We start from the raw sequence: 27,232 nt of genomic DNA on the forward strand, positions 1-27,232 counted from the left end.
TGTTACTATAAATAGCTCCTTTAAGATATGTATAAAAGCAGTAGCTATTGAGATTCAGTGATTATTCTTTACCGTGGGTTTTTAAAGTACTTTACAAGTTTCAACTGATTGCTATCTTTCAAAACAAACACCAAAACAAGCAAGCAAACACAAATGTGTGAAGTAGGTACTATTCTTTTATTATCACCATTATTCAGAAGCGGAATCTGAGGGGAAGGGCTTTGCCCCCAGGCAGGGAGGCGCAGTGATCTGTGGCACAACTAATAAGCATGAGGACTGACATCTGAGTCCCCAAAAGCAATGTATCGACCTCCCTCCTTTTTATTAGAAAGAGCCAATGAAATATTTTTTAAAATTAATTTTGATATATTAGACTTTAAAACTTAAATTTCTTTAAAAACACTTGATTAACAATTCTGCATTTCTAGAACTTGAATGGGTCTTAAATTATGATCATGGTAAAAGTTCAGCCATAAATATATCTTTTTGTGAAAATTGCATGTAAATGTATTCCCCATACGATTATTCTTTTAAAATAGATGAGGAAGTTGGAGCATAGTCTCAAAAATCATGGTGGAATTAGGAAAATCTTAAAATCATCAAGTTAGAGTGACATTAAAATTTCCTTTAAATCACTATAAAGAAATGGTGATGTGAGTGGAAAGAACAGGGATTTTGTCTTGGCACAACAGAGTAAAAATTCCTCATCTGCCATCCTTAAAAGAGTTTGAAGAGCATGTGTAATACCAAACAGCCTGAGAGCCTCCATCTGTCCGTAGGCTACTTGTGAGGCGCAGAGAGAAATACCCACCCCTCAGATTGGATTAATATGTCCTGGGCATCTTTCTGTGGGTTTACACGCTCTTACCTATTGACTCACGGTACTACATTTAGTACACAGATACTTGTCCATTTACTAATTTTAACCTCACACCAACTTTTATTGCCCTTGTTGCAGGTAGATGTAGCCTGTGTCCTGGTTCTTGTACCATCTCAGAAAGAAGTCAGAGACAAGACATGGAGGTTAAGAAAGTAAAGTTGTTAAGGGGTGAATAGTACCCTCTCAAGAGGAGAGCGGGCAGGCTCAGGTGAGTGTCTGCCCTGAGTTCCTCTGGTAATTGGTTACATAGAGTGTAAAAACGAATGGGCAGAATATTCATTGGGGAGGGAAGGGTGATTTTTATCCCAGATCTGCCTTCCTGAGGGAAGGAGGGATTTTTTTTTTCCTTATTTAGCCTGGATTGGAAGTGTCACAGCATTAGTGCATGATGGATACATCTAATCTGCTGGGCTAATTTTTTTTTAACAATTTTTATTGATTTATAATCATTTTACATGGGCTAATTTTTTGCAATGAGGGCATAATGAACAGAAGGTTACCTTCTGACACTGGAGATTCCTCCTTCTCCCATCTTTCTTTATTGGGCTCTGGGCTGCTTGTCACCCCAAATGTGTAACTGCTTAACCACCCAGAGGTTCCTGCTTTTCTTTCTCTGCCCAGGGACCCCTGTTGCTTACACAACGTATGTTTCCTGCATTTGGCCTGTGCCCCTCCTTTCTGCCCACTTCCTGCCATTTGGCCTGCGTTCCCCTTTCTCTGCTCATATCTAGCTCTCTGCCTGCTCTCACACTCTCACTTTAAGAGTAGAGAAAGCTCCAGCAGAGTGCTCAAAACTTACAAGGTCTCAGAGCCCCGAAGTGGCAGAACTGGAGTTCAAACTCTGACATTTTTTTGCTTCAGAGTCCATGACCTTAATACATTTTCTTAGGTTGGAGCCTGACACATAATTGCAATTCAATAAATGATAGTAATTACAGTAATTACAGACTATCCATGTATATACTTTCTTTGTCATAAAACCCAAAGGAAAGGCATTCTGTGCCTCTCTTCTCCTCTTACAGTCTCATAATTCCTAAATGACTTGACAACCTATGGTGAATTTATTTTTATCCATTTGAGAATGAAAAGAATCCCTGCAATCCGTGATTTCATACAGATGTTCACCCACAGTTCTGCACGTCTCCAGTGATGCTTGCAATGTCTCTGACTGGAGGTGTCCACAGGGGCAAGGGCTGGCTGAGTTAGACGCTCAGTTGTGAATCTGAGTTAGGAACAGAAAAACGCACTGAATGTAATCAGGGCTCAATATTATGTGTGCTTTATAATTTTTAAAATTTGGTCTCTGTATGTTTTCTGCTTATAAGACTAATGGAAATTTCTGGTCTTAGTTGAGAAAAATGCATGGAGTAGAGGTCAGCAAAGCTTATCTTAAAAGGTCAGGCTGATGTTTGATGGTTTATTACGGTGTTTTATTCATTATATAATTCTATTTTCTTGTTCTAGCTTCATCTGTTTTTACTATGATCTGTAACAGTTGAAAGTAGTATGAGACCAAAGTGTGTTTTATTTACTGTTGAATTCTCAGAAACTGGCAAAGTGACTGGTGATAGATAAATGTTCACTGGGTGAGTAAAAATGGACAAATGAATAGAAACACTGCTACTACTACTAATGTGCTTTATCTGGTTGACATTTGTTTACGACATCAGACATTGTACTAAATCGTGCATATGTGTTATATTACTTGAGAAAGAGGAATAAAGAAAATCAAAATAGAACAACTTGATTTAGTTGAAGTACAGAGTATGACTCATACTTTAACAGAAACACACATTATAGTTAAATCACATCATTAAAAAATGGTAGGCAAAAATACAGTTGTTACGTTTCATATACTAGACTGTGTTGATTTAATCACTTTATTGCAGTGATGATTTTGATGACTTCTTTAATCTGTGTATTTAGAACTGGAATACAAAGTGATCCATTAACGTAGAATGGGTTGGGAAAAGAGCATGCAGTTACAATTCAAAATTGGCTTCCAAATTTAGCTGTGTCATCTTGGACTTTTAAAAGCAGGTTGTGATAAAGACTGGCAAGAGTTCTATCAATAATCTCAAAATTTTGGATATCAGAATCTCTTTGCACTCTTAAAAATTATGGAAGGTCCCAAAGAGTTTTTGTTTATTGGGTTATGTCTACCAACTTATATAATATTAAAATTAAAACAGACATTTTTAAAACACAAAAATGTGTTAAGTACACATTACATTAGTGATCAGAGGGATATCTTGTCATTTAGCACCTGGAAAAGTCTCCTGTATACTTATGGGAATGAGAATGAAAAGGGCAAACAGCATCTTAGTATTATCGTAAAGACCCTTTGAAAGAATCCTGTGGCTCCCCAGGGGCTCCTAGATCACATCTGCCATTAAAGTTATAAAAATTGTAGCAATTACTATCGTTGAGAATTTGGGAAACATGAAAGAGGAAGAAAAGCTGAAAATACAGAGAAAAAAGAAGAGAATGAAAGCTATTCAAAGTACATGCTACTTAACGTTGATACATAGATAGTATATACTGAACAGGAAGAAATTACAAAAACAGGGCACACAGCCTGGTGGTGGGTATAAAAGACATATTTAAGTTTAAATTTTATATTGATAATAATCACTAAAGTGGATAATCCGAACAACTTCCTAAAAGTCACTTTAAATAAATTTGACTTGGGGGGGAGGGTATAGATCAAAGTGTTAGAGCACATGCTTAGGATGCAGGAGGTCCTGGGTTCAGTCCCCAGCACCTCCTCTAAAAATAAATAAACCTAATTACCTACCCCCTGGCCAAAATAAAATAATACAATAATAAATGAATTTTAAAAATAAATAAATTTGACTTACCTTTAAAGTGCCATTTTTGATAAATAATTGAATAAAAAATCCATCTACTGAATTGGAGTCTTGCTTGATATAGAGCAGGAGTCCATGGGAACTGGAGGTCTGAAATCCTAGGGAGATGCTATTTTGTGGATTTAAAGACACATTCCAAAATTCTAGATAGGAATCTCCATAATAACAAACACAGCTGAAATCTGTGGAGTCAGAGAGAAAATACAATTTAGGTTGGAATTAAATGTTATGACATTAGCCTGTTTTCTGAAATGGCTCTTACTTACAAACCTGGACACCCATCTGCTTCGCCATTGTCATAGTGGCTTGTCATAATTTCTATGTACTGGGGCACTGTGATCAAATTTCACTGGAAGACAGGGATGTCCAGATGATTTATATTCAAGTACTGTTACCTAGATTTTCTGTTGCAGGTCAACAGAAATAGGATCATTTCCTAAAAACGTCCTTATTCAATGTATATATAAGGTGCTAGAATGAATTATAATTTATGTCATTATTGTTAATTTGGGTGGCTTTTGAAGGCTGACAGAGATTATTGGGAAGTCAAAGAATTGTCACCCTTTTGTAAAAACAATATATTATCTCAACTTTAAAAAAATCTCTCTCTCTCATTTTCTCTTTGTTTTTCTTTTGCATTCTGAATGATTCTAATTAGCTTCAATCTTTCAAGTAAAATACGAAGACATTTTGAGCAAAATACTTTGACAGTTTAATTTCTTAAATTTATAAATATATGGTTAATGAACCCTAGGTAGCTTATGTCTCTGAATAAATTAACTATTTTATATTATTTTTAAAAGTTACTTTTCTTTGATAAACACTTGATCCCTATGGGTTGATGAGATTCCTGTGAATTTTGGATCTCTTTTGCTTTCTCGTCCTTCTGTGCCTCCTTCTGTGACACAAACACACCTGCAAACTCCTTTAAAACTTCCAAATTGTTTATTTTTTACAATTAATAGAATTCAATTCATGAAGCTGTTTAGTTTGCTGCCCATCTTAGGATAACTCTTTTAAAATTGATACTTTAAAACTTCTACAGAGTACGTATTCTATGTGGAGTATTTTTCTTATTTTAAAAGTCCAACGCAGCTTTAGAAATATTCTTTGTGCTACATTTTCAAACTCGTAAAAAACTCTAAGGAAGTAATTAGCTAAACTTTAAAGAAAAGTTTTCTTTTTAGGTAGAAATAAGAAGGTTTGAAATACTGCCAGAAAATATTTGTGTTTGTAGACATAAAAACATATGTGTTTTTATTTTGTAACCAAGAAATTCATTAGCAGGTGGCTCAAAGATTAAAAATATTAACAATGCTTTCAATTTTGACATTCAAATTGTTTTAGTTGTTTTGTTATAGAGATGAATATTTCTGCCTTGTACAAATTAATGGTGATGTTGATGGCACAGTACAACAGGCTTGCATGTAACATTAAATAATTTTAAAGGTTTTATCCCTTTATTTGAATGAATTGGGAATGAAGACAAACATCTATTTTACTTAAAGTTCAAAATATGAAAGAGCATAAAATATTTTTGGACAAAGACTACCACATGAATGCACACAACAAAGGTGGAATAAAGAAAACATTATATATTTTTCAATGTTTTAGAAAAAAATATGTCCAATCAACAACATCTAAATAAAAAATCCTTTCAATTTTATTATTATTAAGAAATGTATTTTTATGGATTAATTTTCTTAATTAAGTGGCTCTGTCATGTGATTAGTGCTCTTAGTAAAAACCCACACATGTGTTCTGTGAGGATGGGTTCATAGCAGATGAAATGGGTACGTCAGTATTTCCTTAGATTCATACCTCGATTCCTGGCTAGTATCTGACTGTCAGATTGAAAGACTCAAAGTGCACAATTATATGTTCAAGCTGGAGACCTTAACTTTCATCTCTAACTTTCTGCCTCTGCTTCCCGTTCTGAAAGGTGGTTCTTGCCTTCATTTCTAACAGTGAATATTGAGTATACAAATCAGTCTAGTCATTAAAAAATTTATTTCATTTGATTGTTGCTAGATGGGCAGTTGAATTTTTTTGACACAAAATTATTTGAATTTCCAGTGTCTAGAGACCCATACACTTCCAATGCATAGGAATAAAGAAAACTTCAAAGCCATTGTAGTGAAAAATCAGAAGTCAGCAACCCTGCCCTCTCCTCCAGCACAAAGAAGGGTTTTAAATAGATTAGAAAAATAATAGAATAAATATATTTTAGAAGAAATTAATAGTACAGAGTCTGAGGCATAAATAAATATTCAAATTAGAACAAATAAAATAAAACTAATGTGTATAATATTCAATTTTTTGATACATTATGAACAATTACTCCAACAGCACATTTTCCTTTTACTAAAAGAAATAGAAAAAGTAAAGAATTCTTAGCTTGAATCTTTATTTGGTGTTATGGTTAGCAGATCATAAAATATTGAATAGATTTTAAAGAATAGTCATTTTTGTAGTTAGTGTATTATATGTAAGATCTAACATGAAAGTTGGAATCTTATGAGGGAATAATTGAACACCAAGCTTTTCTGCAAGGTTTGTTAGTTGGGTAATGACTGTATAATGACTGGATAGTTTTAAAAAGACATATATTATTTGACCATATTTCCAGTAGATTATGGTCAATATCAGTGTAATCTATGACTCATCACTGAAAGAAAGAGTGATTATGTATTGATCTCTGGAGTATGTATCGCAAATTAAATGTTAAGAAATAATTCATAACTAAAATGCAAAATGGTCCTTTATTTCACATGTCTTGGAAATAATATCTAGGAAAAATTAGTGGACATTTGTGATACGTAGGGGTGTGTGTGTGTTTGTGCGCATGTGCAAAATTTTCTGTTACAGTTTCAAATTGAGAAAAGACGTGTATGTATAACTCAAATATAACTCACATAGGAAGATGTCCTAAACTGTTTATTAAGAAGACTATGTTGAGTCCTGAATCTTGAGTCTACCAGTGAGCAGAGTGGCAACCACATGTTAGCTGCAGAAATTCTATGTGACTTGGTTCTCTTCCGTTACATTATTCCTAGAAAGAGGAGCTTGGATTTTATCATTACCAATACTTCCTGTGTTTAATACTTCAGAGTTCCACATTATATCAATTGTGTTTAATTCACTTTAAAATCTAACTTTACATCATCCATTTAAATTCATCTCAGTTAGCTTAATATCTACAAAAAAAGTAGGAGAAAGGAAGAAAATTCACATTTACCAACTGGTTACTATGTGCCAGGTTTGTTAAATACTTTACTCGTGGTTTTTAAAGTGCTGATTTTTTTCCAGGCAATTTAAAGATTTATGCCATTTGAAAATGCTTCTGTGAGAACTAAGCATATTTCACAATAAATTATGAAATATTTGTTCCTTTCATAGATTTTCACAAATTGATTCAAATTCAATGACATAATTTACCATGCAAATATTAATCATAGAATGCAAAAAGATGTTTACAAAACAAACACTGAAATGAAAAGCCAGAGAGTACAGTTTAAGATTGGCAGACTCAGTGTAGCCTGAGGAAATGTATAATAAACACGATCTACAGAGGTTGATATAAGAAATTGCAAGATTTAAGTGACTGCAAAGAAAGCTGAGAAAGAACTCTTCAAATAGTTGAATGGATTTTTCTCTGAAAGCAATTAGCGGTCTTTTTGAAAGGACGTGCAACACCTACGATCACAATGTTTTCCTTTCACCAGCAAACGGAAATAGGTGACCAGGAAACATTCCTTTAATAGCCACGTATAAGGATAGGAAGTTACACACAAATCAAATCAGGCCCCTTTGCTGATTAAAAACATTTCTTGCTGCCAGTTGTCGATGGCAGAACTGCTTAGTATTGACTCTGTGTAGAATCTTTCCAGCCCTTTCTTTCTCCTTTGACTTTTAATGTGGAGTGCCAATTATTCTAGGATAACTTCCAGAGCAGGTACCCTCCCCATACTCAACTGCATTCCCAGTTCTGTCACGCACCCGCTTCCTGTACATGAGTCTATTTCCAGGATCTTTACTGATTCCATTGGACAAACCGAAAACCCCAAGCTGATCAAATGCTGATGTAATTAGTGCAGATTTAGGGTAAGTCTTGATACCAGGTAATACAAACCCTGCATAGTCCCGTTCCTCAGGACTGTGTTGCTGTTTGCCCTGTGCCTTTTGATACAAATAATGCAATCAGTAACGTGTGCAAACATCCTTTTAAGTTACATAAACACTGACTAAACATTGATTTGAATTCCATTGATTTCACAGAAAAAATGGTAAGTGATACCTTTGTGACACTTCATCTTCCTATACGTGCACATGTACTTGTCTCTATTTTACCAGGGCTACCAAAACATTTTTAATACAGGTTTGTACATTTCTTCATAAAGGTCATGTGCATATTTTCTTAGGTTAACCTCAGAAACCTTATGAAGTTATTGCTATTTTAAATAGTTTTTTGTAGTATTATATATTTAATTCACTGACATATTGAAATGCAAGCGACTGTTGTATATTCAGCAACCCTTGAACTCTCCTGTTTTTAACAACACTGTAACCTCTGCGAGTAATGAGATTTTTCTTCCTTTTGTTTCTAATTCTTAAACTGTCTTATTAGCTTGTAATATTGCCTAGGACCATCAGAAGAAACATTGAACTGAAATTATAATGATGAGATTCTTTCTCTTGTTTTAATTTTTGCAGGGAAGGCTTTTATTAAGCTTTCATCTTTGAGTGTAATGTTTGGTTCTTTTATAAGCGATACCATTTGACTCATTAAGGAAGCTCATAGATACAGAGAACAGATTGGTGGTTGCCAGAGGGGGTGGGGGTGGAAGATGGGTGAAATGGGTGAGGGGGTCAAAAGGCACAAAGTTTCAGTTATCAAGTAGATCATTTATGAGGATATAATGTACATTATGGTGACCATAGTTAACACTTCTGTATGGCATGTTTTTTACTTTTATGTTTGAAAGCTGCTAAGAGAGTACATCTTAAATGCCCTCATCACAAAAAAGAAAAAAAGATCGATAGAATAAAATTCACATTTTAAGGCAAGACAAAAAAATTTAAGCATAAAAGTTTTTCTCTGGCCACATGGGCCTCTTCCCACCTCTCCAGGGAAGAGCATTAGTCATCTGAAATTGTGCACTAACCAGACCTCCCCCAGGGCAGAAATACCTGCTCGCCCACAAAGATCATTTCTCCTTCTGGCACCAGCCATGTAATTCCTTAGAAGACAACACTTGTTTCTCAGTCCTGTAAGGGGTCATAATGACCCACCACTTGCCTTGTACATGCAGACATCTTTGATGAACTTTGTGTACAATGCCAATATTTTATATTCATTAAAGATAGACCAGAACAGACCGGTCAGACATCCTGGGGAGATCCTGGGCTGCACCTCATGGAAGTTCTTAGCTTAAATATTTACTTCTGACCTTATCATGTTACATGTTACTAGCCATATTACTTGTATTCTGCCTATTTTGCAAGGTTATTGTTTCTTGCATTAACAAATGTGGACTGAGCCTCCAATAAAATTAATGATAGCCAGGTGACTTGAAACCATTGATCAAATATATAGTATTATATAAGATCAATGATGGCAATAGTGCAACTCTAGATATAGGAAGAAGCAACAAGACGGAACCATTTTCAAGACCTTAACAGGCTAGTAAGACAAGAGGATGAGAGACTTTGGTTACTGTTAACAGGGCCTAGTCCAGTAATAGCACATTGAGTGGCCTATCAAGAAATCATTGCCTGACCTGGGAATCAGCATTCCTAGCGCCATCAGACAAATTGGTCGTGAAATGCCTCCCAAATCTTGGTTGAAATTTAGACCAAAAGGGAAGGGATTAAAACATAAAGATAATTGCCCACCATCCATTTCTGCAAGAATCCAGTTATCAGTCCCTGCAGTCACTAACCTACACGACACTCTGAGAATAGTTCTGGGTGACAAGCAGGATGAAGGCACTTTGTGCTCCGAGAAAATTGGCAGAATTGGCCTTCGGATAACTAGATCCTTTCACGAGAAAATTTTCAGAATTCAGTTTCTTGCATCTTTATATACTTAGAAAAGTACTGGAACCAGTAACTAAGATTTCTGCTTCTTAGGGATAGCAGTAACCTTGTACCAAGATGAGTGCTTGATTGCGTGTGCCGCTTCACCAAAATTATACATATACTAGCCTCCCCCTTTACCTTTTCAGAACAGTTCTCAGAGCTCTCTGAGAGGCTGTTTCCTGGGTTATAACCCTCAGCTTGACTCGAATAAAATTTTCCATTTCTTCTTACATTGACTATTGATTATATTGATTGCTTTTTTCATTGACACTATGTATGGTGATAAATGGCAACTAGATTTGAAAGAGAAGAGCAAACCTGACTCCATGTTGGATCTATTTCTTTTGCTCTAACCTTTGTGCTTTGTTCCCTGTGCTTAGTCATGCTGGCTCTGCACCTTTTGTAAAAGAATGTTGCTTAGAGCCTAAAATGTACATAATAGCCCATTCTCAATGCTCTGACTCCCAGGCTTGACCTTTAAATTCATAATGCTTTTCCATTCATATAGAGATAAAAAGTTTCAGAACAGGATATAATAATAGTCTTGTTGGAGATTTATAAGAACATTGTGACCAGACCTACGGGGACAGATGCAAGAACAAAGGATCTGGGTAACAAGAAGTTTGTAGCAACCAGCCACACTCCATCCCTTTTAGTATAAAAGGAGCCTGAATTTTAACTCAAGTGAGATGGTTCTTTGAGATGCTAGTGGACCATCTTCTTGATTTGCTGTCTTTCTAAAGCCACTATTCCTTGTCCCAATATCTTGTCCCTCAATTTATTGCCCTGTTGTGCAGCAAGCGGTAGAAGCTTCATCTTGGTAACAGATTTATGGTAGTGATCATACCACAGTGTATACAAATGTTGAATTGTTGTGTTTTGCACCTGAAACTAATATAATGTAACATGTAAATGATACCTCAGTAGAGGCCATACCTCAATAATGTACAACAACAACAACAACAACAAAGAATGTCAGGTGGAAAGCTGTGAGAAACAGAGAAAAAAGATACCAAGTAATATTAAAAAAGGTTAAAAAAAAAGGAATTTTCCTCCTATTTGGTAGTTTGTTGAAATTTTTAGCAGAACTCAAATTTTATCAGTTTTTCACTTATTGATATGATGACACTGTAAATAACTTTGATATTCTAATATTAAACCTTCATATCATCTCAGAAATAAATCCCATTTGCTTATAATGTGGGTACACATGTGAATTTCATTTGCAAGAATTCACGTTTAGGATATTTGCGTTTATACTGATGGTTGAGATTGCCTTTTAATTTTCTTTCTTTCTTTCTTTTTTTTTTCTGGCTCCCTTTCTGACTTTCATACTAAAGTTTTACTTAACTTCATTAAACAAATCAGGCAATGTGAATTTCCATTTCTAATCTCTGGAGGTGTTTTTGTTTACCTACCACCCAAATTCTGTATCACACTATAAAATCGTGAATTATACAACATCCTAAAATAACTACAAAAGATTTGATTTAGTGTACTGATTAGGAATCAGAATGTTAACGGCAGGCAAAGTCATGACTTGCAAGAAGATTTAGTTTTTGTTTTAATTTGGCCACTTAAGTTACCTGACAGAAGTCACCTCACTTCTTTACTGCCCTGTGTTTACCCATAAAATTAGGGTGGCACCAGTCATGAACTTGTAATTACAACAGACATAATTTTAGTTTGTATTCCTGGGTTTAATTATGCACTTTGTCACTTAAAATTGTGGAATATTGGATAATATATTTTAGCCTCCTTGGTCCTCTCAGTTTCATTAGTACCTTGGCAATAACAAGGTTGTTCTGTTTTAATACATGTGAGAGCATTAGATCAAGAATTTGCTCCAGTCTGCATTTGGGAAAGACATCTCCTATAATGAAGTAGAAAGATTTTGCAAAATCTATTTTTAAAACAATTATTACATGAATATGCCCTACATTCCCCTGAGGCATATGTTTAGGATGGTCTGAAGCACCTGGTATCGCCACATTAAGCAGATGTAGGGAGACTCGGAAGGATTTCAAGGAGTTCTGTGATGAGGCTGCGTGAGACCCGGGAGGACCCTCTCTCCCCATTATTGTGGTTTCCTTTTTTTGCAGTGTGTTTTACCTGTTTACAGGAGTGAAATGTACAAATAAAACTAAATGAATCCTGAACATTTTATTAATAAAGATAATTTATATCACATTGTCCTTTTTCCTTTCCTGCATCTCCAATTTGATTCTCACCTCAGTCTGCAAAGTGTGTCAGGACAGCGTTCTTAGGAACTCCATATTTTTACCTAAAAAACTGAGGTTTACAAGAAGGTAATTTGATCAATATTATCGATCTTAGAAATGCACTTCTTTTATCAAAGCTCATGTTTTTTAACACCAGTCTTATTCTGTGTGAACAGATTGATTATCAAACAGTCTTTGCAAATCTTTAAAAATATTCTCATTTTTTAAAAGGTCCAGTGTGGATCATCAGATTGAGTTCTTACATTCTCTGTTACGTAAGAGAGCAGTATACTTACTTGCATTGCTGAATGTACAAACTATGCCCTGCTTTCCAGTGGGCTCCAAAGTGCTTCGAATCTGGTTTTCAAGTATTACTTTAAAAAAATATTTATAATCATTGAGCTCTTAGCTAGTTTACAATAAGTATTTGATTAATAAAGGTCCTTTGAGATGAAGTTATCAATTAATATTAACTAATCTTTCAGATGACGTGTATAATATTTCCTCCTCCTCCTTCTACTGTTTATGGTTTAAGAAATATTATAGCCTATTTGGGATCTTCTAAGGTAGCTGGGAATCTCACTACTTAAAACATATGAGGCTTATGAGAAAAATACATGTCCACAGAGAAATGAGATGGTGGCACCGGGAAGACCTTTGTTACCCACTTAGCCTCTTCATCCCCTTGACTAAGAGTTTACAGAGAAAACAAAACGAATGACTCAGGGTTCTTCTGTTGCTCCTGAGCTCTCAGCTCAGGAAGGACTCTCATGCACATTTAGGATAGACTCCTTGTTTCAATACCAAGAAGCCTTGTATTTATTTTTTCTTTTGATTCAGACAATTTAAACTTTCCATTGATAAGGTTAGTCATAACAAAATGAAATAATGCATGTTGAATGAGTAAATTTCTCTGTCAATGTGTATCATCATAATAGACTAGGGGACTAAGCATGGATAAAAACTGAGAAGGTTTATCACATTGTATATTAATTTGATTTATGCTATGACGGTTGGGAATAAAGTAGAAATTTAGGAAGTTCTCAAAACTAATTGCTGATATGTCACATTTGTTAGTTTCCAGTAAAATAAAATAGGAATGCTCCTACCAGTACTATCCTTATTCAATGTAACAAAATGCTCTGTCTCGATAGTGGTGGGGTTGGGGGCAGGCTGCCCCTGGATACACCACTTTGATACATCGATCATTCTGAATTAAAGCTACTTAGGAATCAACTGGTCCAAGAAGGACACTCTGTTCCTCCTCTGTCCCCCTGAAAACAGGAAATAAATCTCCCAGGTGAAGGGTGTCTGCTCTATACCAGGAGGTAGACAGACCCCTTATCACCAGAGATAGGGAATTTCGGGCAGAGAAGGCTGTAGAAACAAATCTTATTACTTCTTTAATTTACTACCCCCAGCCCAAATTTCTTTGCTTTGTCAAATCTTTTTAAATTTATTGTTTCTTTGTCTAAAAGGTATAAAAACTGCCTACTCTGGTCACTTTCCTTAGTCTTATATTTTTATAAGTTCCCATACATACAAAATTAAATGTGATTTTCTCCTGTTACTCTGTCAATCTAGTTATCTATCAGGGCAGCCAGAGAACTGAGAAGGAAAGAAAGGGAGGTTTTCCTCTCATAAGTGACCTGTGTTATAACTGATAAAACTTCAGAAACGCCTTTCTAATTTTCCAGATATATTGTTGCTTATTCAGGGCAACAGCTGAAAAGTAAACGATCTTCCCTGTACTGAGAACACTGAATAGTCAATTCTTAACTCTTAACGTAATTAAATAGAATCATGAGCCCTTGATATTTACTCGCCTAATACTCTCTTTTCACGTACTTTATTCTACAATCTATCAGATCACTTCATTGATGCCTATAGTCTAATTAGCCCCCTCAAGCTGTTCTGGCAATTACCAGCTTTAATTCTTTTCAATGCTCAGACTTTCCTGATAGACAAGGGAGAAGCAGAGGTGTTAATAGCCATTAGTCATATCTCACCTTATTCCTAGCATTCAATTTTTAATTACATGTAATTTTCAACTCTTCTCCTGCACTTCCTACACTGTGAGATTTTCCAGACTGACTTCTGCTGCTAACCAGCAGTTGGCCACAGGGAAGAGTATAAGAGAAAAACAGACTCATGTCTCTCAAAATTGTGAGATACAGATAGTAAAAGGGAGACAATGCACATAAAAATGTGTAGATAATATGATTTTATGCACACACATACATACGTGTGTGCACATCCATACAGAGCAGTCTTTAATGTGTCCATTGACATAAGTGGCACTTGCATGTACACATTTTCCTGCAGGTGTGATAGGTTAGATGATTTATTTTGAGAAAAGCCCTATTTAGGAAACTCTAAGACCCCCTTGCCACTAACACTTTAGTATGCCTCCTAGCGATATAAAACTTCATCATTAAAATAAGTCAGGGCATAAACCACATATGTATATCATATTTCCTCACTTATACTATGTGGCATTTTTTAAGTCACTTCCAATCCTTTGGAATGAAGCATGGAGGAAAGAAAGAAGAAACAATGTATTTTTCATTGTGGGAGTGCAGGGTTAAGGATTATAAACCAAATAAGTGACATTCCCAGTGTCGACGTGGCCACCAGGGAGCCAGGGCTAGGAAGGGGGGGGAAGTAGGGGGACCACTTGGGGAAGGAAGATTAATGGCAAGTTGAGGAACAAGCACATGAAGGCACATTTTAAAAACATTAAGCCTTGTTTGCTTTATATTCCAGCGACTATGGAAGTCCCAGGGATCTGAAAGAAACACACTCACATTACTGAGCGACGATCTGGCCAAGAATGATAACTCTAATGGCAGGAATACTGAGTCTAGGCTCAGAGGACTTAAATGGGGATTCACTAATTCACAGTTTGCAGATGTGGGGCACAATATGGCATCTTTGGTGAGGTTCAGTTTTTATGGGCACATATTATGATCATTGACTCTACTTTGATTTTGGAGAAATGATTTGGAGCTCATGCTACTAAATAAGAAAGCTAAGTTGTCTTCTTCACCTTTATTAAGCAAAATGACTGCATTTTCATTCCAGAAAATTACTGATATTTTGCACCATCTGTCTATACTATACCTGTAAATAATGGATGAAAAATCAAACATTTTAAAAGTAATCATTTTCTTATAATAAGCCTTCCAAATAGGTCAGCTGTTAGAATGTCTCAGAATTGTAATAATCACTTGCTCTACCTCTTTCTTCCTACTATTAAAATAGAACAACTTCCACTTCACAATTTTATTGAGGATTAATTTTATACTGTAACTTAAAACGCCTCCTTTTACTTGTAATGTGGCTAAAGATACAAATGTTTTAATTTAGAGAACAAACTGCCATAGAAATTAGGAAATAAAAGATGTGGATTTCCTTGAGAACGTATCTTGTGAAGACTTGAAGCTTCTTGTCACCTGGACGTCCTTGCACATCTCAGTGGGCTCGGTGCGCTCTGCAGGGTAGCCTGACACATTAAGGTTACAAATTAGTCTGATTTCATTCAAGGACTGCTGGATATGTCAGTACATAGATGGTCTGGTGAAAAATGTACCAGCTCTGAAACATTTGACTACTGGGATTTTTAATTCCACTCTCACACTTCTGGTTATCCAGTGTCGCCATCTCTTATGGCTTCCGTGGTTTCTGTGCTATAAATCACCATGCTTCTCTACTTTTCCCACTCCTAATTCTATTTTCCAAACTCTCAGGTCAGTTAGTCTGATTTTTCTTGTTTACTTGTTTTCCAGCTTCCAAATTTTTGTATCTGTTTACTCCTCTACTATTATCTTTGTCCTATAGTGGATTTCTTCTCATACATATATATATGTAATTAGATGTATAATTTGATTTATAATACAAATATACAATCAAAACTGTTTCAGTTCCTTGTAAAAGCAGTGTCACTCTGGATGCACAAAATGAGACCAAAGTTTTCCCAGAGTTGTGGGGTATTTGATAATTCTAATAAGAAAGTATCATAATTGAGTAATCCACTTCCTTGAAACGTTATGAGAGAAGGTCGGCCTAGATATGCCTATCAATACCTACTGCTGAAAAAAACCCAAATATATTGGCTAAAATATTTTAAAAAAGCACTTTGAATGCGTTGTTGAGCTGAAAAAGGATTTAGAGAAGCCAGACTTGACAAGGAAGTTGAAGCTCATACAAATGCAAGTTGAATGAAGGCAGACACCTTCCCAAGGCTGCCCCTCTCTGTGGGGCCCTGGAGATACCAAACTTCTGTTTTGATGGTTAGATGGGGCACAAGATACAGAACCAAGTCTAGGTCCCATTCAAGAGCAGGAGTCAAATAAGAAATCCTCACATGAACTGAATTCCAAAAAGGACCTACAAATAAATGTGCCCTATAGAAGAAGTTAGCAATGAAATGACTGCTTGGCCCTAGGGTGGGGAAAATATTCTGAGAATTTATAACCAAAATCTATATATACATATTCATCATGAAATTTTAAACTAGAATTTATTTTAAAGTGGTGCTCTGTTTGTAGTATCCAGGAATTTGGCAGGAAAAAACAGTAAAACCTAAGTAGAAGAACACATTTTGAAACCAGAGTCCAAAGAATTCCTATAAATAAAACTCCAAAGCAAGCTGCTTTCAAACAATTATCAACAGATCCAAAGGAAACAAAGCACCACGAATAAAAAGCTGTCAACAAGAGCGTGGGAAACTCATAGAGTTCAGTTAATGAAATAATCTGAAATATTAAAATATGAAATAGTTTTGTTCAATATCTTTGAAAAATGAGACAGAATTGAAAATGTAAAGCATGAGAGACCATCATATATAAGCAAGGATATTTGAAAAGAGCTAAATATAACTTGAAGCAGTAAGAACCAAAATGTTTGAAATAAAAATTCAGCAGAAGACACAGTTAAAAATATCAGTAATGTACTGAAAGTGAGATCAGAGTAAATTATCCAGAGTGCAGCAGAAAGAATACTAGATAGAAGTATAAAAAACAGCCTAAGAAACATGCTGTTTTTTAAAGTGGAGAGAGAAAAATCTATCACGCGCGCGCGTGTGTATAATTTAGAGAACAAAAAGAGAGAAGAAAAAAAAGAGGGAGCAGCAATACTGGAGAGTTAATGGCTGAGAATTTTGCAACATGGACAAAGGAGTGAAAGTTTTGTTAATGAGACTAAACACAAGATAACTGATCTGTGGCATAAATAAGATGGAGTTAAAAATTGAAGACAACATTAGATAAAAAGGAGAGATGGGAGACTGTGACCAACAATCCATGTATTTGTTGCGAGTATGGAATAAATATTGATAAAATTTACACATGGTAAGGATGCATGATAAAATTTTAAAGATAAACATTAAAGGAATAGAAAAGGAGCAAATAACTTACAATTTTAGAGGAAAAACATAATAAAAAAAACTCCACCAATTGAAACATTGGTGAGGAAGAAGAGACAAAAGAAAAAAAAACCCTGAAAATGCAGGACACAAATGAGATGATGTAGTATTTTTAACTACATCTGAAATCACAAGTATAAAAATGCTGCACTTGACTGGTTTCTGCCATTTACAGTGACAAACCTCAGCATATGAAAAGGCTGTTTTCCATACTTAACTTTATGGCAAGAGTACGTTCTTTATATTTTAGTAAAGCAGCAGAAATACTGGGGTGAGGGAAGTGGGTGGGACTAGAGATCCGTCTGTATGTCTAGAGTGTGCTATGGGAGATACCCTCCAAAACTAAATAGTTGAGGGACTTTAAGTAGGAGTTCTAATGTGAGGGAGATATTGTTCAGTAACACAATTACATAGAGCCAGGAATTGACAGAACTCTCCCAAAGAAATTAATGTGGAGGAGACAACTCTCCTTAAAGTTATTTAAAAACTATAGAAATGAAGAACAAGTAACTATTAAACTTTTTTTGTCTAAAAAGATCAAGGGCAGCCTTGTGAGAAGGAGTTTGTCTCCTTTCTGGAGAAACTATTTGAAAATGATTGAGACAATTTTTCATCCTTTTGGGCAAAACTGAAATTGCTTTAATTAAAAATAATGTATCGATTGTATGCGGCCTAAAGAAGTAAATGGGAAAAGCAACTTTTTAAATGTTTTTGGCAGAACATATATATAGCAGAATATTATTGTGATTTGGGGAAAGAGAAGTATTTATTTAAAAAGATCCCAAAAGAATAAATCATAAATAGAAGTAGGGGTATTTTTGAGGAAACTAAATTAGGAATTTCTGAATTTCTGTTAATCTGAAATACTAAAGAAAATAAAAGATAAGACAATAAGAAGAGATTTGCAAAACATATAACTAATAAAAGATCTGTATCCAGAGTTAAACACAGACAAACTAAAACTGCAATCCAATAAGGAAAAATAATTATCCTGTCAAAAAAGGCACAGAGGTCTTGAAAAGACTCTTCTCAAAAGAGAAAATGCAAATTGCCAGTAACATAAGAAAAATGCTAATCTTTATTAGTACTCCAGGATTGCAATTACTCCATTGGGGTATTTTTTACAACTACCTGAATGGCAAAAATTTTACATGTGAAAATACGAGGTGTTCCCAAAGTTATAAAATAATCAGAAATGTTATAGAATTTGATTGGGGTTAGATACAGATGAAGTCATTTGGGAGAATGTTTTAATGTAATCAAGGAAAGTTGAATATTTTCGCCCAGTATGATGCACAAGTCCGCCTCTATGCTTATGTCCTAAAGAACTACTGCTTATAAGTACTAAGAAAAATGCAAAAATGTATTGACAAGATTCTAATACACAAAATGTCAATCAAAAGGAGTAAGCAGCAAGGAAACATACAGTTTTAAAATTTATACAAATTTCAAAACATCCAATAAAACAATGGATATATATACTACATGTAATGTAATACTTATAATAGTCAACCTTATTACATATAATTATATATTACATTGCATATATTATATTTTTTACATTTTTAGTAGTATGTGATTATAAAGAAAAACTAAAGAAAGCTAACCAAAAAGAAAGCCAGGGGATGTTGCTGATAATGTTCTATTTCTTAAATTGTGTTGATAGTAGGTACAGTTCTGTCTTTTATTTGTCATTCTTTATTTACATAGGATGTAAGTCTTTGTTGTGTTTATTCAGTAGATAATAAAAACAGTTTCAAAATAAAAATAAAAATACTGGGAATGGGATGGTGGCTAGGCTAGTAGCTTCCAGCTTGTCATCTGAGTGACTCTGGATTTCTTAAGCAGTTTCACACCAAGGAAATCTGTCTCAGTTTTAAATGGCACATCTGATTGAGGACACTGTTGTATCTATGTCAGATATTGCACTGATTCAAATCCTGGGTATCTCGCTATCTGTTTTGGGAAGCAGAGCTGTGACCTTGGAGTGAACAAGTGCCAATCTGAGGCAGATAGAAATGTACCCCTAGTTCCTTTGGTCTCCACCATCCAACTTTTCATTCATCTCTTTGACTTCTTACAGGAAATCACTCAGCTATTTAGTTTTCTTAGTTATGTCTCCACACCATATCTTCCTGGTTACTCTCCTCCACTGAAATAGTTTCCTTTCGTAACATTTTTGAGGTTTTCCAAAAATAGGAAACTACTACAAAGAAGTTTAAAGAACAAGATTAATGTAGCATATGTTGAAGTTTGCTTATCAACTCTAAGAATTTTCAAAATCTCAGTCTCAAAACTCATTAGCTTCACATGCCTGATTGATGCATTGCTCCTTTTCTTAAACAGGGATGAAAAGATTCACATATAATTGGTTCCATGTTCATCCTCCAAGCACTTTCTCAAGCTCCTGTAGATACAGGGAATCTTGGGAGGAAACATGAAATCCTTTTCAGTTCTGCTACAATACAGCTTCCCCAGAGGCAAGGGTCCTACCTCTTTACCTTCATTGAGATAAGGTGTCTTCCTTTCTTGCCTTGAGAAATGTACAAACTGGGTGACAGCGGTGGCTTCTTTCTCTAGTCTCCCAAAGAAGTAATGTTCAGAAACAGAAGAATTAGAGAATTGTTCCCCAAAATTGCTAGAGGAGATTTTTAACTCATTTTTCCAGAGTTACTGAATAAACACGACATTTATTCTTTCATTCAACTGAGATTCATCTCAATCTGTGACAGACTGAGTGTCCACTATGAGTCAAAAATTGATTCAAAACATTTATCTTCTTGATTTTTCTCTTCAGAGACTAATTTTTTCTCATTTGGAAACTGTTTGTCATCCTTGATGAAATCTCTAGTGGCTTCCTTTATTTTCTCAGATTTCCTGTGCCCTTTACATTATATTCTGGAATTAGATTAGGATACTAGAATTCACTATAGAAAGAAATAGAAAGACAATAAAAATATGAGTTAGACACAGCTGCAGACAAGATCCTAGCTTCCCACACGCCTTCCCTTCTAGTGACCCTGCTAATGGAGGTCAGGGAAAATGGTCCTGCTGCTGTCACTGCCACATTATAATTCTGTTTAAAAGAAGTGGACAGATGACTGGAAAAAGAAGTTATAGTACACATATACAATGGAATACTACTCAGTCATAAAAAGAATGAAATTATGCCATTTGCAGCAACATGGATGGACCTGGAGATCATCATTCTAAGTGAAATAAGCCAGAAAGAGAAAGAAAAAACCATATGATACCACTTATATGTGAAATCTAAAAAATGACACAAATCTATTTATTTACTAAACAGAAACAGATTCAGACACAGAAAACAAACTTATGATTACGGGGGGACCATAGATGGAAAGGGATAAATCGGGAGTTTGAGATTTGCAGATACTAACTATTATATACAAAGGAGATTAACAGCAACTATATATTGTACAGCCCAGGGAACTATATTCAATATCTGGGAGTAACCTATAATGAAAAAGAATATGAAAATGAATATATATGTATGTATATGTATGGCTGAAACATATGCTGTACACCAGAAATTGACACAATATTGTAAATTGACTATACTTCAATTAAAAAAATTAGATCAGCCAAAAAAATAAAAAGAACTGGGGAGCCTACAAGAGTCAGCTCCCCCAATTATCTGGGACTGGCCTTGACTTGGCCCATTAGAGATTAATTGATTTCAGAAGTCAACATCAGAGATGTGTGAGAAGGGATGTCATCAGATAACTCAGATTCATATTTGGTTCAATAATTTGGGATGTTTATAAAACCAACTGTTTCTTCTTCATCTCTTGAAAGGAACATGTTTAGCCATTGTCAGAATTCATCAAAGTCAGATTTTGTTTATTTCTGGTAAATGTCAACTATAAATTTAATTCTGTTTACTGGATAATTTAATAGAGAATTTGGTAGACCATGTAGATACTTCATCTACAAAAATTAAGAAAGAAGGGGTCATTAACTGAATTAGGAAACATTTAAATATGATACAGATACATCAAAAATAGAGACAAAATACTTCTCAAATACTAATCTACAGTCTGAAACCTATTTAAAAAACAGTACTTTGCTGGGTTTCAATGAAGCATAATACAAAAGAGTTAAAAGAAAAAGATAGCTAAAAATCACTGTAATTTCCGTGCAGCAATTATGTTATTATTGGTCCATCCAAGTTTAATATGTCATAATGACATCCTGGAATAATCACACACATACTGTCCCTTAGTTGTAAATCCTAATTTAACAGTCACACTTTTGTGAAGGAATCCAACTAAAAACACTTTGATGGCCCACAAAGATGAAAAAGTATACTTTGATGAATTAATTTGGGTTAAAATTGAAGCATTTGGCTCCCAGTTTTGCCACCAGAAATAATTAATTTTGAGGCTGGATTTTTCTTCCTATTTATTTTGATGAAAGGAAATCATGATGGTAGCTATTCTCTAGCCCTAGCCCTTATTTTATTAGTCAACTTACAGTTGTTAGGCAAAAGAAGATTTAGAAGAAAACTAAAAGTTTCTAAAATAAAATAGAAAGATGCAACTATAATTTAATAAAACTCTAGGTGTATTTATCTTGTAACTGTATGTAGCTTGGGGGATTAAGGATTGAAATAACATCAAATTTAGTGGCATATTTATTTCATAGCATATTTGAATGTGAAATATTTACTCAATGTCATGGCTCATAAAAATTCTACTATTGGTAGCTATTTTAGTATGAATAAATAAAAATAATGGTAATTGGTATACATAGGTCTGTCTGTTGTCAGTTTCTCAACACACTTAAGCACTAACAAGTAAAAAATTTGCTAATACGACCTTTTTAGAATTCATGATGACAAAGATAACATAGAGATCCTAATGTCACTTACAAGTAAACACTAAGAAATCACAAATATAATTATGTGGATTTTATTTTAGCAAAAATAAACAGTCAATAAAAGACCATGTGTTAATTTTTCACATTAAAAATTATTTAAATTCCTTCTGATAGTTGTCAGAATTATAGGAAGCTATTGAGCATGTAACCAAAGCTACACGTGGGAGCTACTAGAATAAAAGAGACTCTCCGGGACTCCCACGTTGGGACGGGTAGGTCACCAGCCAGAGTGGGTTCCCCATGAGATGGAGCCCCTGCGTCAACACAGTGTAGAGAAGACTCTAACCCCTGTCCTTTGGTAACACGACCGAGTTGTTGATATCAGGAAATCTTTGTTCTGGAAAGTTAAGACCCCCAAAACAATATATAACTTCACTTGTTACTTCAGGATGTTCCTACAGGCCAATTTATCAGAGCAAATTTTCTTCTCATCTGGTCAAAGCAGTTCACTTATCAAGCAACAGTTTACTTATCAGGCAGTTGCTTCAAATCCTTGGCCTAACTGTGTCCGTTAGTTCTGAACTATCATAGTCCCCCTGTGGTCCACTTCCAATTCCCGAACTTGAAAGAACCTCTCCTTCAATCATTTTGAACTTTCCCCTTCCCCATAGCCCTGTAATTATCCTGCTCCTAACTTCCCTTCTAGGTCCTGCTAAGATTCCATCAATGCAGCGTCTTCCCCCACTGCAGAGTTATGATGAACTTACTCTTGTTTATTAATTCAGCTACTTGCTAATATGCTGGTGACTTCTACATATGAGTTCATAATTTGTTTGACAAGGCTAGCGTAAAAACTAATGAAAGTTTCCCTGTTGTTAAAGTATAATGGAAATGCACATACGTGGTACCATGGAAGGTTACCTTTCTGTTTTAGAATAAAAGGTAACTAGGAAACAACCCACTTATTTCCCACGCTCAGTCACTCAACCTTTATTTATTTCATTTTTCCCTCATGAAGACTATTGCTTAGAATCATAGAACAAATACAGGAGAACACTTCACAAACAATTCTTAGTCCTATTGATATTCTAGAAGCTTATCAAGTTGATATAAATTTGCATACCCAATAGTGACAGAGAACATAGATCATAACTATTTTCACTTCTTGCTATTCATATTGATGGTCTTGGTTAATCATTAGTTTCATCAGCATTAGTTTAATGTGGTGAATTTTCATATATAGACTGTTTTGAAAACCTGCGTTGGAAGCACAATGATTAAACAATTTGAGTTTTGTAGTCAGAAAACTTAGGATTGATTTAATAACTGTGATACTTTTTGATATTTTACTGAAATTTCAATTTTTCTCCACTACAAAATAACATAGCATTTGTGTTTTTGCAACTCTCTCTCTCTCCTAATTCTTTTGGTAAAGGGCGGGGAAGCCATTTAGGACAATGGAGCTGTTCCTCCTGGGGTCTCCTGTCATGAGGCAATGGCCAACTGGAAAAATAGGTGAGAAAACATGGAATTATAAATATTTTTCTTTTTTTTTTTATACTATAATCAATCAGTAGTATACTATCACATCTAGATTACCAAAGACATTCTTGTGTTCATAAATCCTTACAACTCTTCTCCAGTGTTTCCCTTAATTTGTCAACTTTTCTCATGCTATATCTACTATCTAAACCATTATAACATATTATATTCCTCTAATTCTGTTTTTCTGCTCCTCAATATACTCCACAAATAGGGCTTCCTTCACAGGTTGCTATGATTATTCAATGAGGAAAAAAAAAAAAACCACCGAGCACTTAATATAGATTCTGGCACATAGTAAACACTCAAATCAGGCAACTATTTTCATCATGATTGGGTCCTATTCCCCGTTCGGCCACTTACTAGTCTTGTTATATTAAGCAAGTCACTTAAAACTGGAAGCCTTAGTAACTCTGCTTTCAAATGAGAACAATAATAGCCCTTGCTTAATTTGCAAGCCTCTTATATAAAATATATTATGGTTCTGAATTTTTAAAAATGAAACTATGTCATTCAGCCCAGGAAGTTTTCAGTTAGCTAACCAGAACACAAATAGTTAATACCTCCTTATTACCCTCTATGCCTGTTATCCGACTGTACTGACCACCTTAACTACAGCCAACTAGTCACATGTCTATCTTTAACCCTAGATTGCAAGCTACTTTAATATGTGACACATTTCAGAGGCTCTATGAAAGTCTGCTACATTAATATGTGAAATACCAGTAGGAAATATGATAAATTATTCTTATTGTTTAAAGTAAGATGCCTGTTTCTCTGCTTCTAGATTTGGAGAGCCCTTCCAGAGTGATGGAGTAATACAAACCCTTCCTAGAAACTCTCTGGGTGTATCCAAGGTGATGTAGGTGACTGACTTGCAAAGAGTGAGAAGAATGGAGAACACACACACACACACACACACACACACACACATATATATTCTCTCTTTATATATATATAAAAGCGTCTATTAATTGAAGAAAAAAAATTTGAAGTTTCTTTGGTTCCCAACTGCTGTCATCTCAAAAGAGAAAATTATGTTAGTCACTTGTCTGTATTCATTATTGTTGCCAAAGAGATAAAAGCTAATATCAGTTTAAAATAATTTCTTTGCTTCAGGGATATAAATGCGTAACAAGGGAATGCACACACACAGATATTTTCCAATTCTTGTACAGATTTTTAGATTTGCCATTGAAAAGCACATTGCATGCAAAAATTTAATATTTAGCCAAAACATCTTACATAGGACGGAACAAGTGGGTCGATTTGTCACTGACTCGAAATGGTTTGGGGAAAAGTATAGTTTTATAAAATGCACATGGTAACTCTACTAAGTAGTGAGGATTCAGTCTATAAGGGGACTAGGAAACTGGTAGAATGTGGAGAAATGATTCTCCAATATGACAAAAAGGAAGATGGTCATGCCTGCCCTTTCCTCAAGAGAGTCGCCTACTGATGACTTACCAAGCCCCTCACACAGGTTCCTGCTAGTTTTCCAGTGTGAATTGTATTTCCCCCTTCAAGGGCTCAACGTATTGAAACTCTCCTGTGGATTTTAGTTCTTCAATTAAAAGTGATGTTTTCTTGTTGTCTCACCTCCTAAGTACGAGTGCTGCACTTGCCTCCTCATGGTTTTTTTTTTTTTTAACATTTTTTATTGATTTATAATCATTTTACAATGTTGTGTCAAATTCCAGTGTTCAGCACAATTTTTCAGTTATTCATGGACATATACACACTCATTGTCACATTTTTTTCTCTGTGAGTTATCATAACATTTTGTGTATATTTCCCTGTGCTACACAGTGTAGTCTATTCTACAATTTTGAAATCCTCATGGTTTAATGCCAGTACGTGTGCACTATTGAACCTGTTGGAGAACAAGCTACTTGAGCATGGGGACATAGCTCACATTTTATTTGAAATCCCCTCCTCCATTACCTCATATTTCCCTTTGTTTTGGGAGTGTTAACATCATAGAACTTTATAACTGGAAGGGATGTTAGGATGTAATCTCTTCCGACTAATTTTTTTTGGATTATCTCTGCATAACTTTATTTTCTTATTGAAGTGTAGTCGGTCTACAGTGTTGTGTTAGTTTCTGGTACACAGCATAGTGATTTAATTATATATATATATATATCTCTATATGTATTTCTTTTCATAAGCTTTTTCACTATAGGCTATTACAAGGTATTGAATATAGTTCCCTGTGCTAAACTCATGATTTGTAGCTGTAGTCTGTTAACAATTTGGTCCCTGACTCATGCTGTTTGATGACTGATCTACAAATGTAATTTCCCACATGCTCCATTGCTGGTCCCCCTCCTTGCTGTACTCGGTCATGTGTCAGAGGAGATGTACCTCGGAAGCTTCTGCTTACAATTCATAAACGTTTTTCACTAGAAGCTATGGCATATCATGGTATTATTCAGAGGTATTTCAGAAACATTACAATAGAGCCAATGAGCCAGCTGAGAAACTTACCACTGCAGGGAAATACTGCTTCAAAAGGAAACATATGTTCCATGTTTGATAATGTGTGGTTTGAAAACAAACTCTTGAAAATTAAAGCGATGGAGACTACCAGAATTGTTTCAGGGACTCCTCGTGTTCAAATTAGTGATCGTTTAATTGACTGGCTGAATGAGCCCAACAAGTCATGGTGTTTCAATATCACTTCCCTTATCTGTGAAATAAACCTCTTATTTCCATCCTTGTCATCACCCTTCTTCTCGCTGAGACTTCAGCAAACGCATGGGATGTAGCTGATATGTGTACACTCTTATGCCTGCCTGCTTCCCTCCTCTCCACTTCTCAAGAATTTTTTCTACCAATTTAACAAACTAAAAGATCATCTCAACACAAATAATGAACTTCCTTATTAAACCCTATCTTAGATTCACAAGGGCATTTAAGTGGTCTCGTTAGTTATTTTTTTAGTATCATTTGTATAGTACTTCCATTAATACATTACTTTTTGAATAATATTTACTTTTTGATTATTTTCGTTCAATGTAAATTCAGAACACTTGGATATAAAATTTTATGGCTAGAACTGTGTTTTTGCTTCTTTCTAGCTCAGGGTCTTGGGTCATTGTACAAAATAGGTGCTTATTAAAACTAGCTGAATAAACAGAAATGAGCTGATTAAAGAAATTTTAAAATTTTCAATGTTTTAAAATTTCTTTCTATGCTCGAAAGCTCTGTAAAAGAAAATATATTATTAATAGTATGTGTAATAATATTAAATGACTTATTTGTCAGTTTTTTCTATTTAATGACTGGTTGATTGGTTAATAATATTTATACGACTTATATTTTTGTAGTTTATTCTGTGTCAGATAATATATGAAGTATTCTACAG

At 34.9% G+C, this 27,232-nt stretch overlaps 1 protein-coding gene across 1 annotated transcript in view; it reads right to left on the minus strand.

The window, feature by feature from the left end:
- Positions 1 to 27,232, minus strand: part of EYS (eyes shut homolog) — a 1,185,464-nt gene that overhangs the window by 441,930 nt on the left and 716,302 nt on the right. The window contains 1 exon segment of the mRNA XM_010967844.3: positions 3,742 to 3,932. Within this exon segment, the coding sequence (XP_010966146.2) occupies positions 3,742 to 3,932 (191 nt within the window).

Source organism: Camelus bactrianus, chromosome 8 (assembly GCF_048773025.1).
Source record: "Camelus bactrianus isolate YW-2024 breed Bactrian camel chromosome 8, ASM4877302v1, whole genome shotgun sequence".
NCBI classification, from domain to species: Eukaryota; Metazoa; Chordata; class Mammalia; order Artiodactyla; family Camelidae; genus Camelus; species Camelus bactrianus.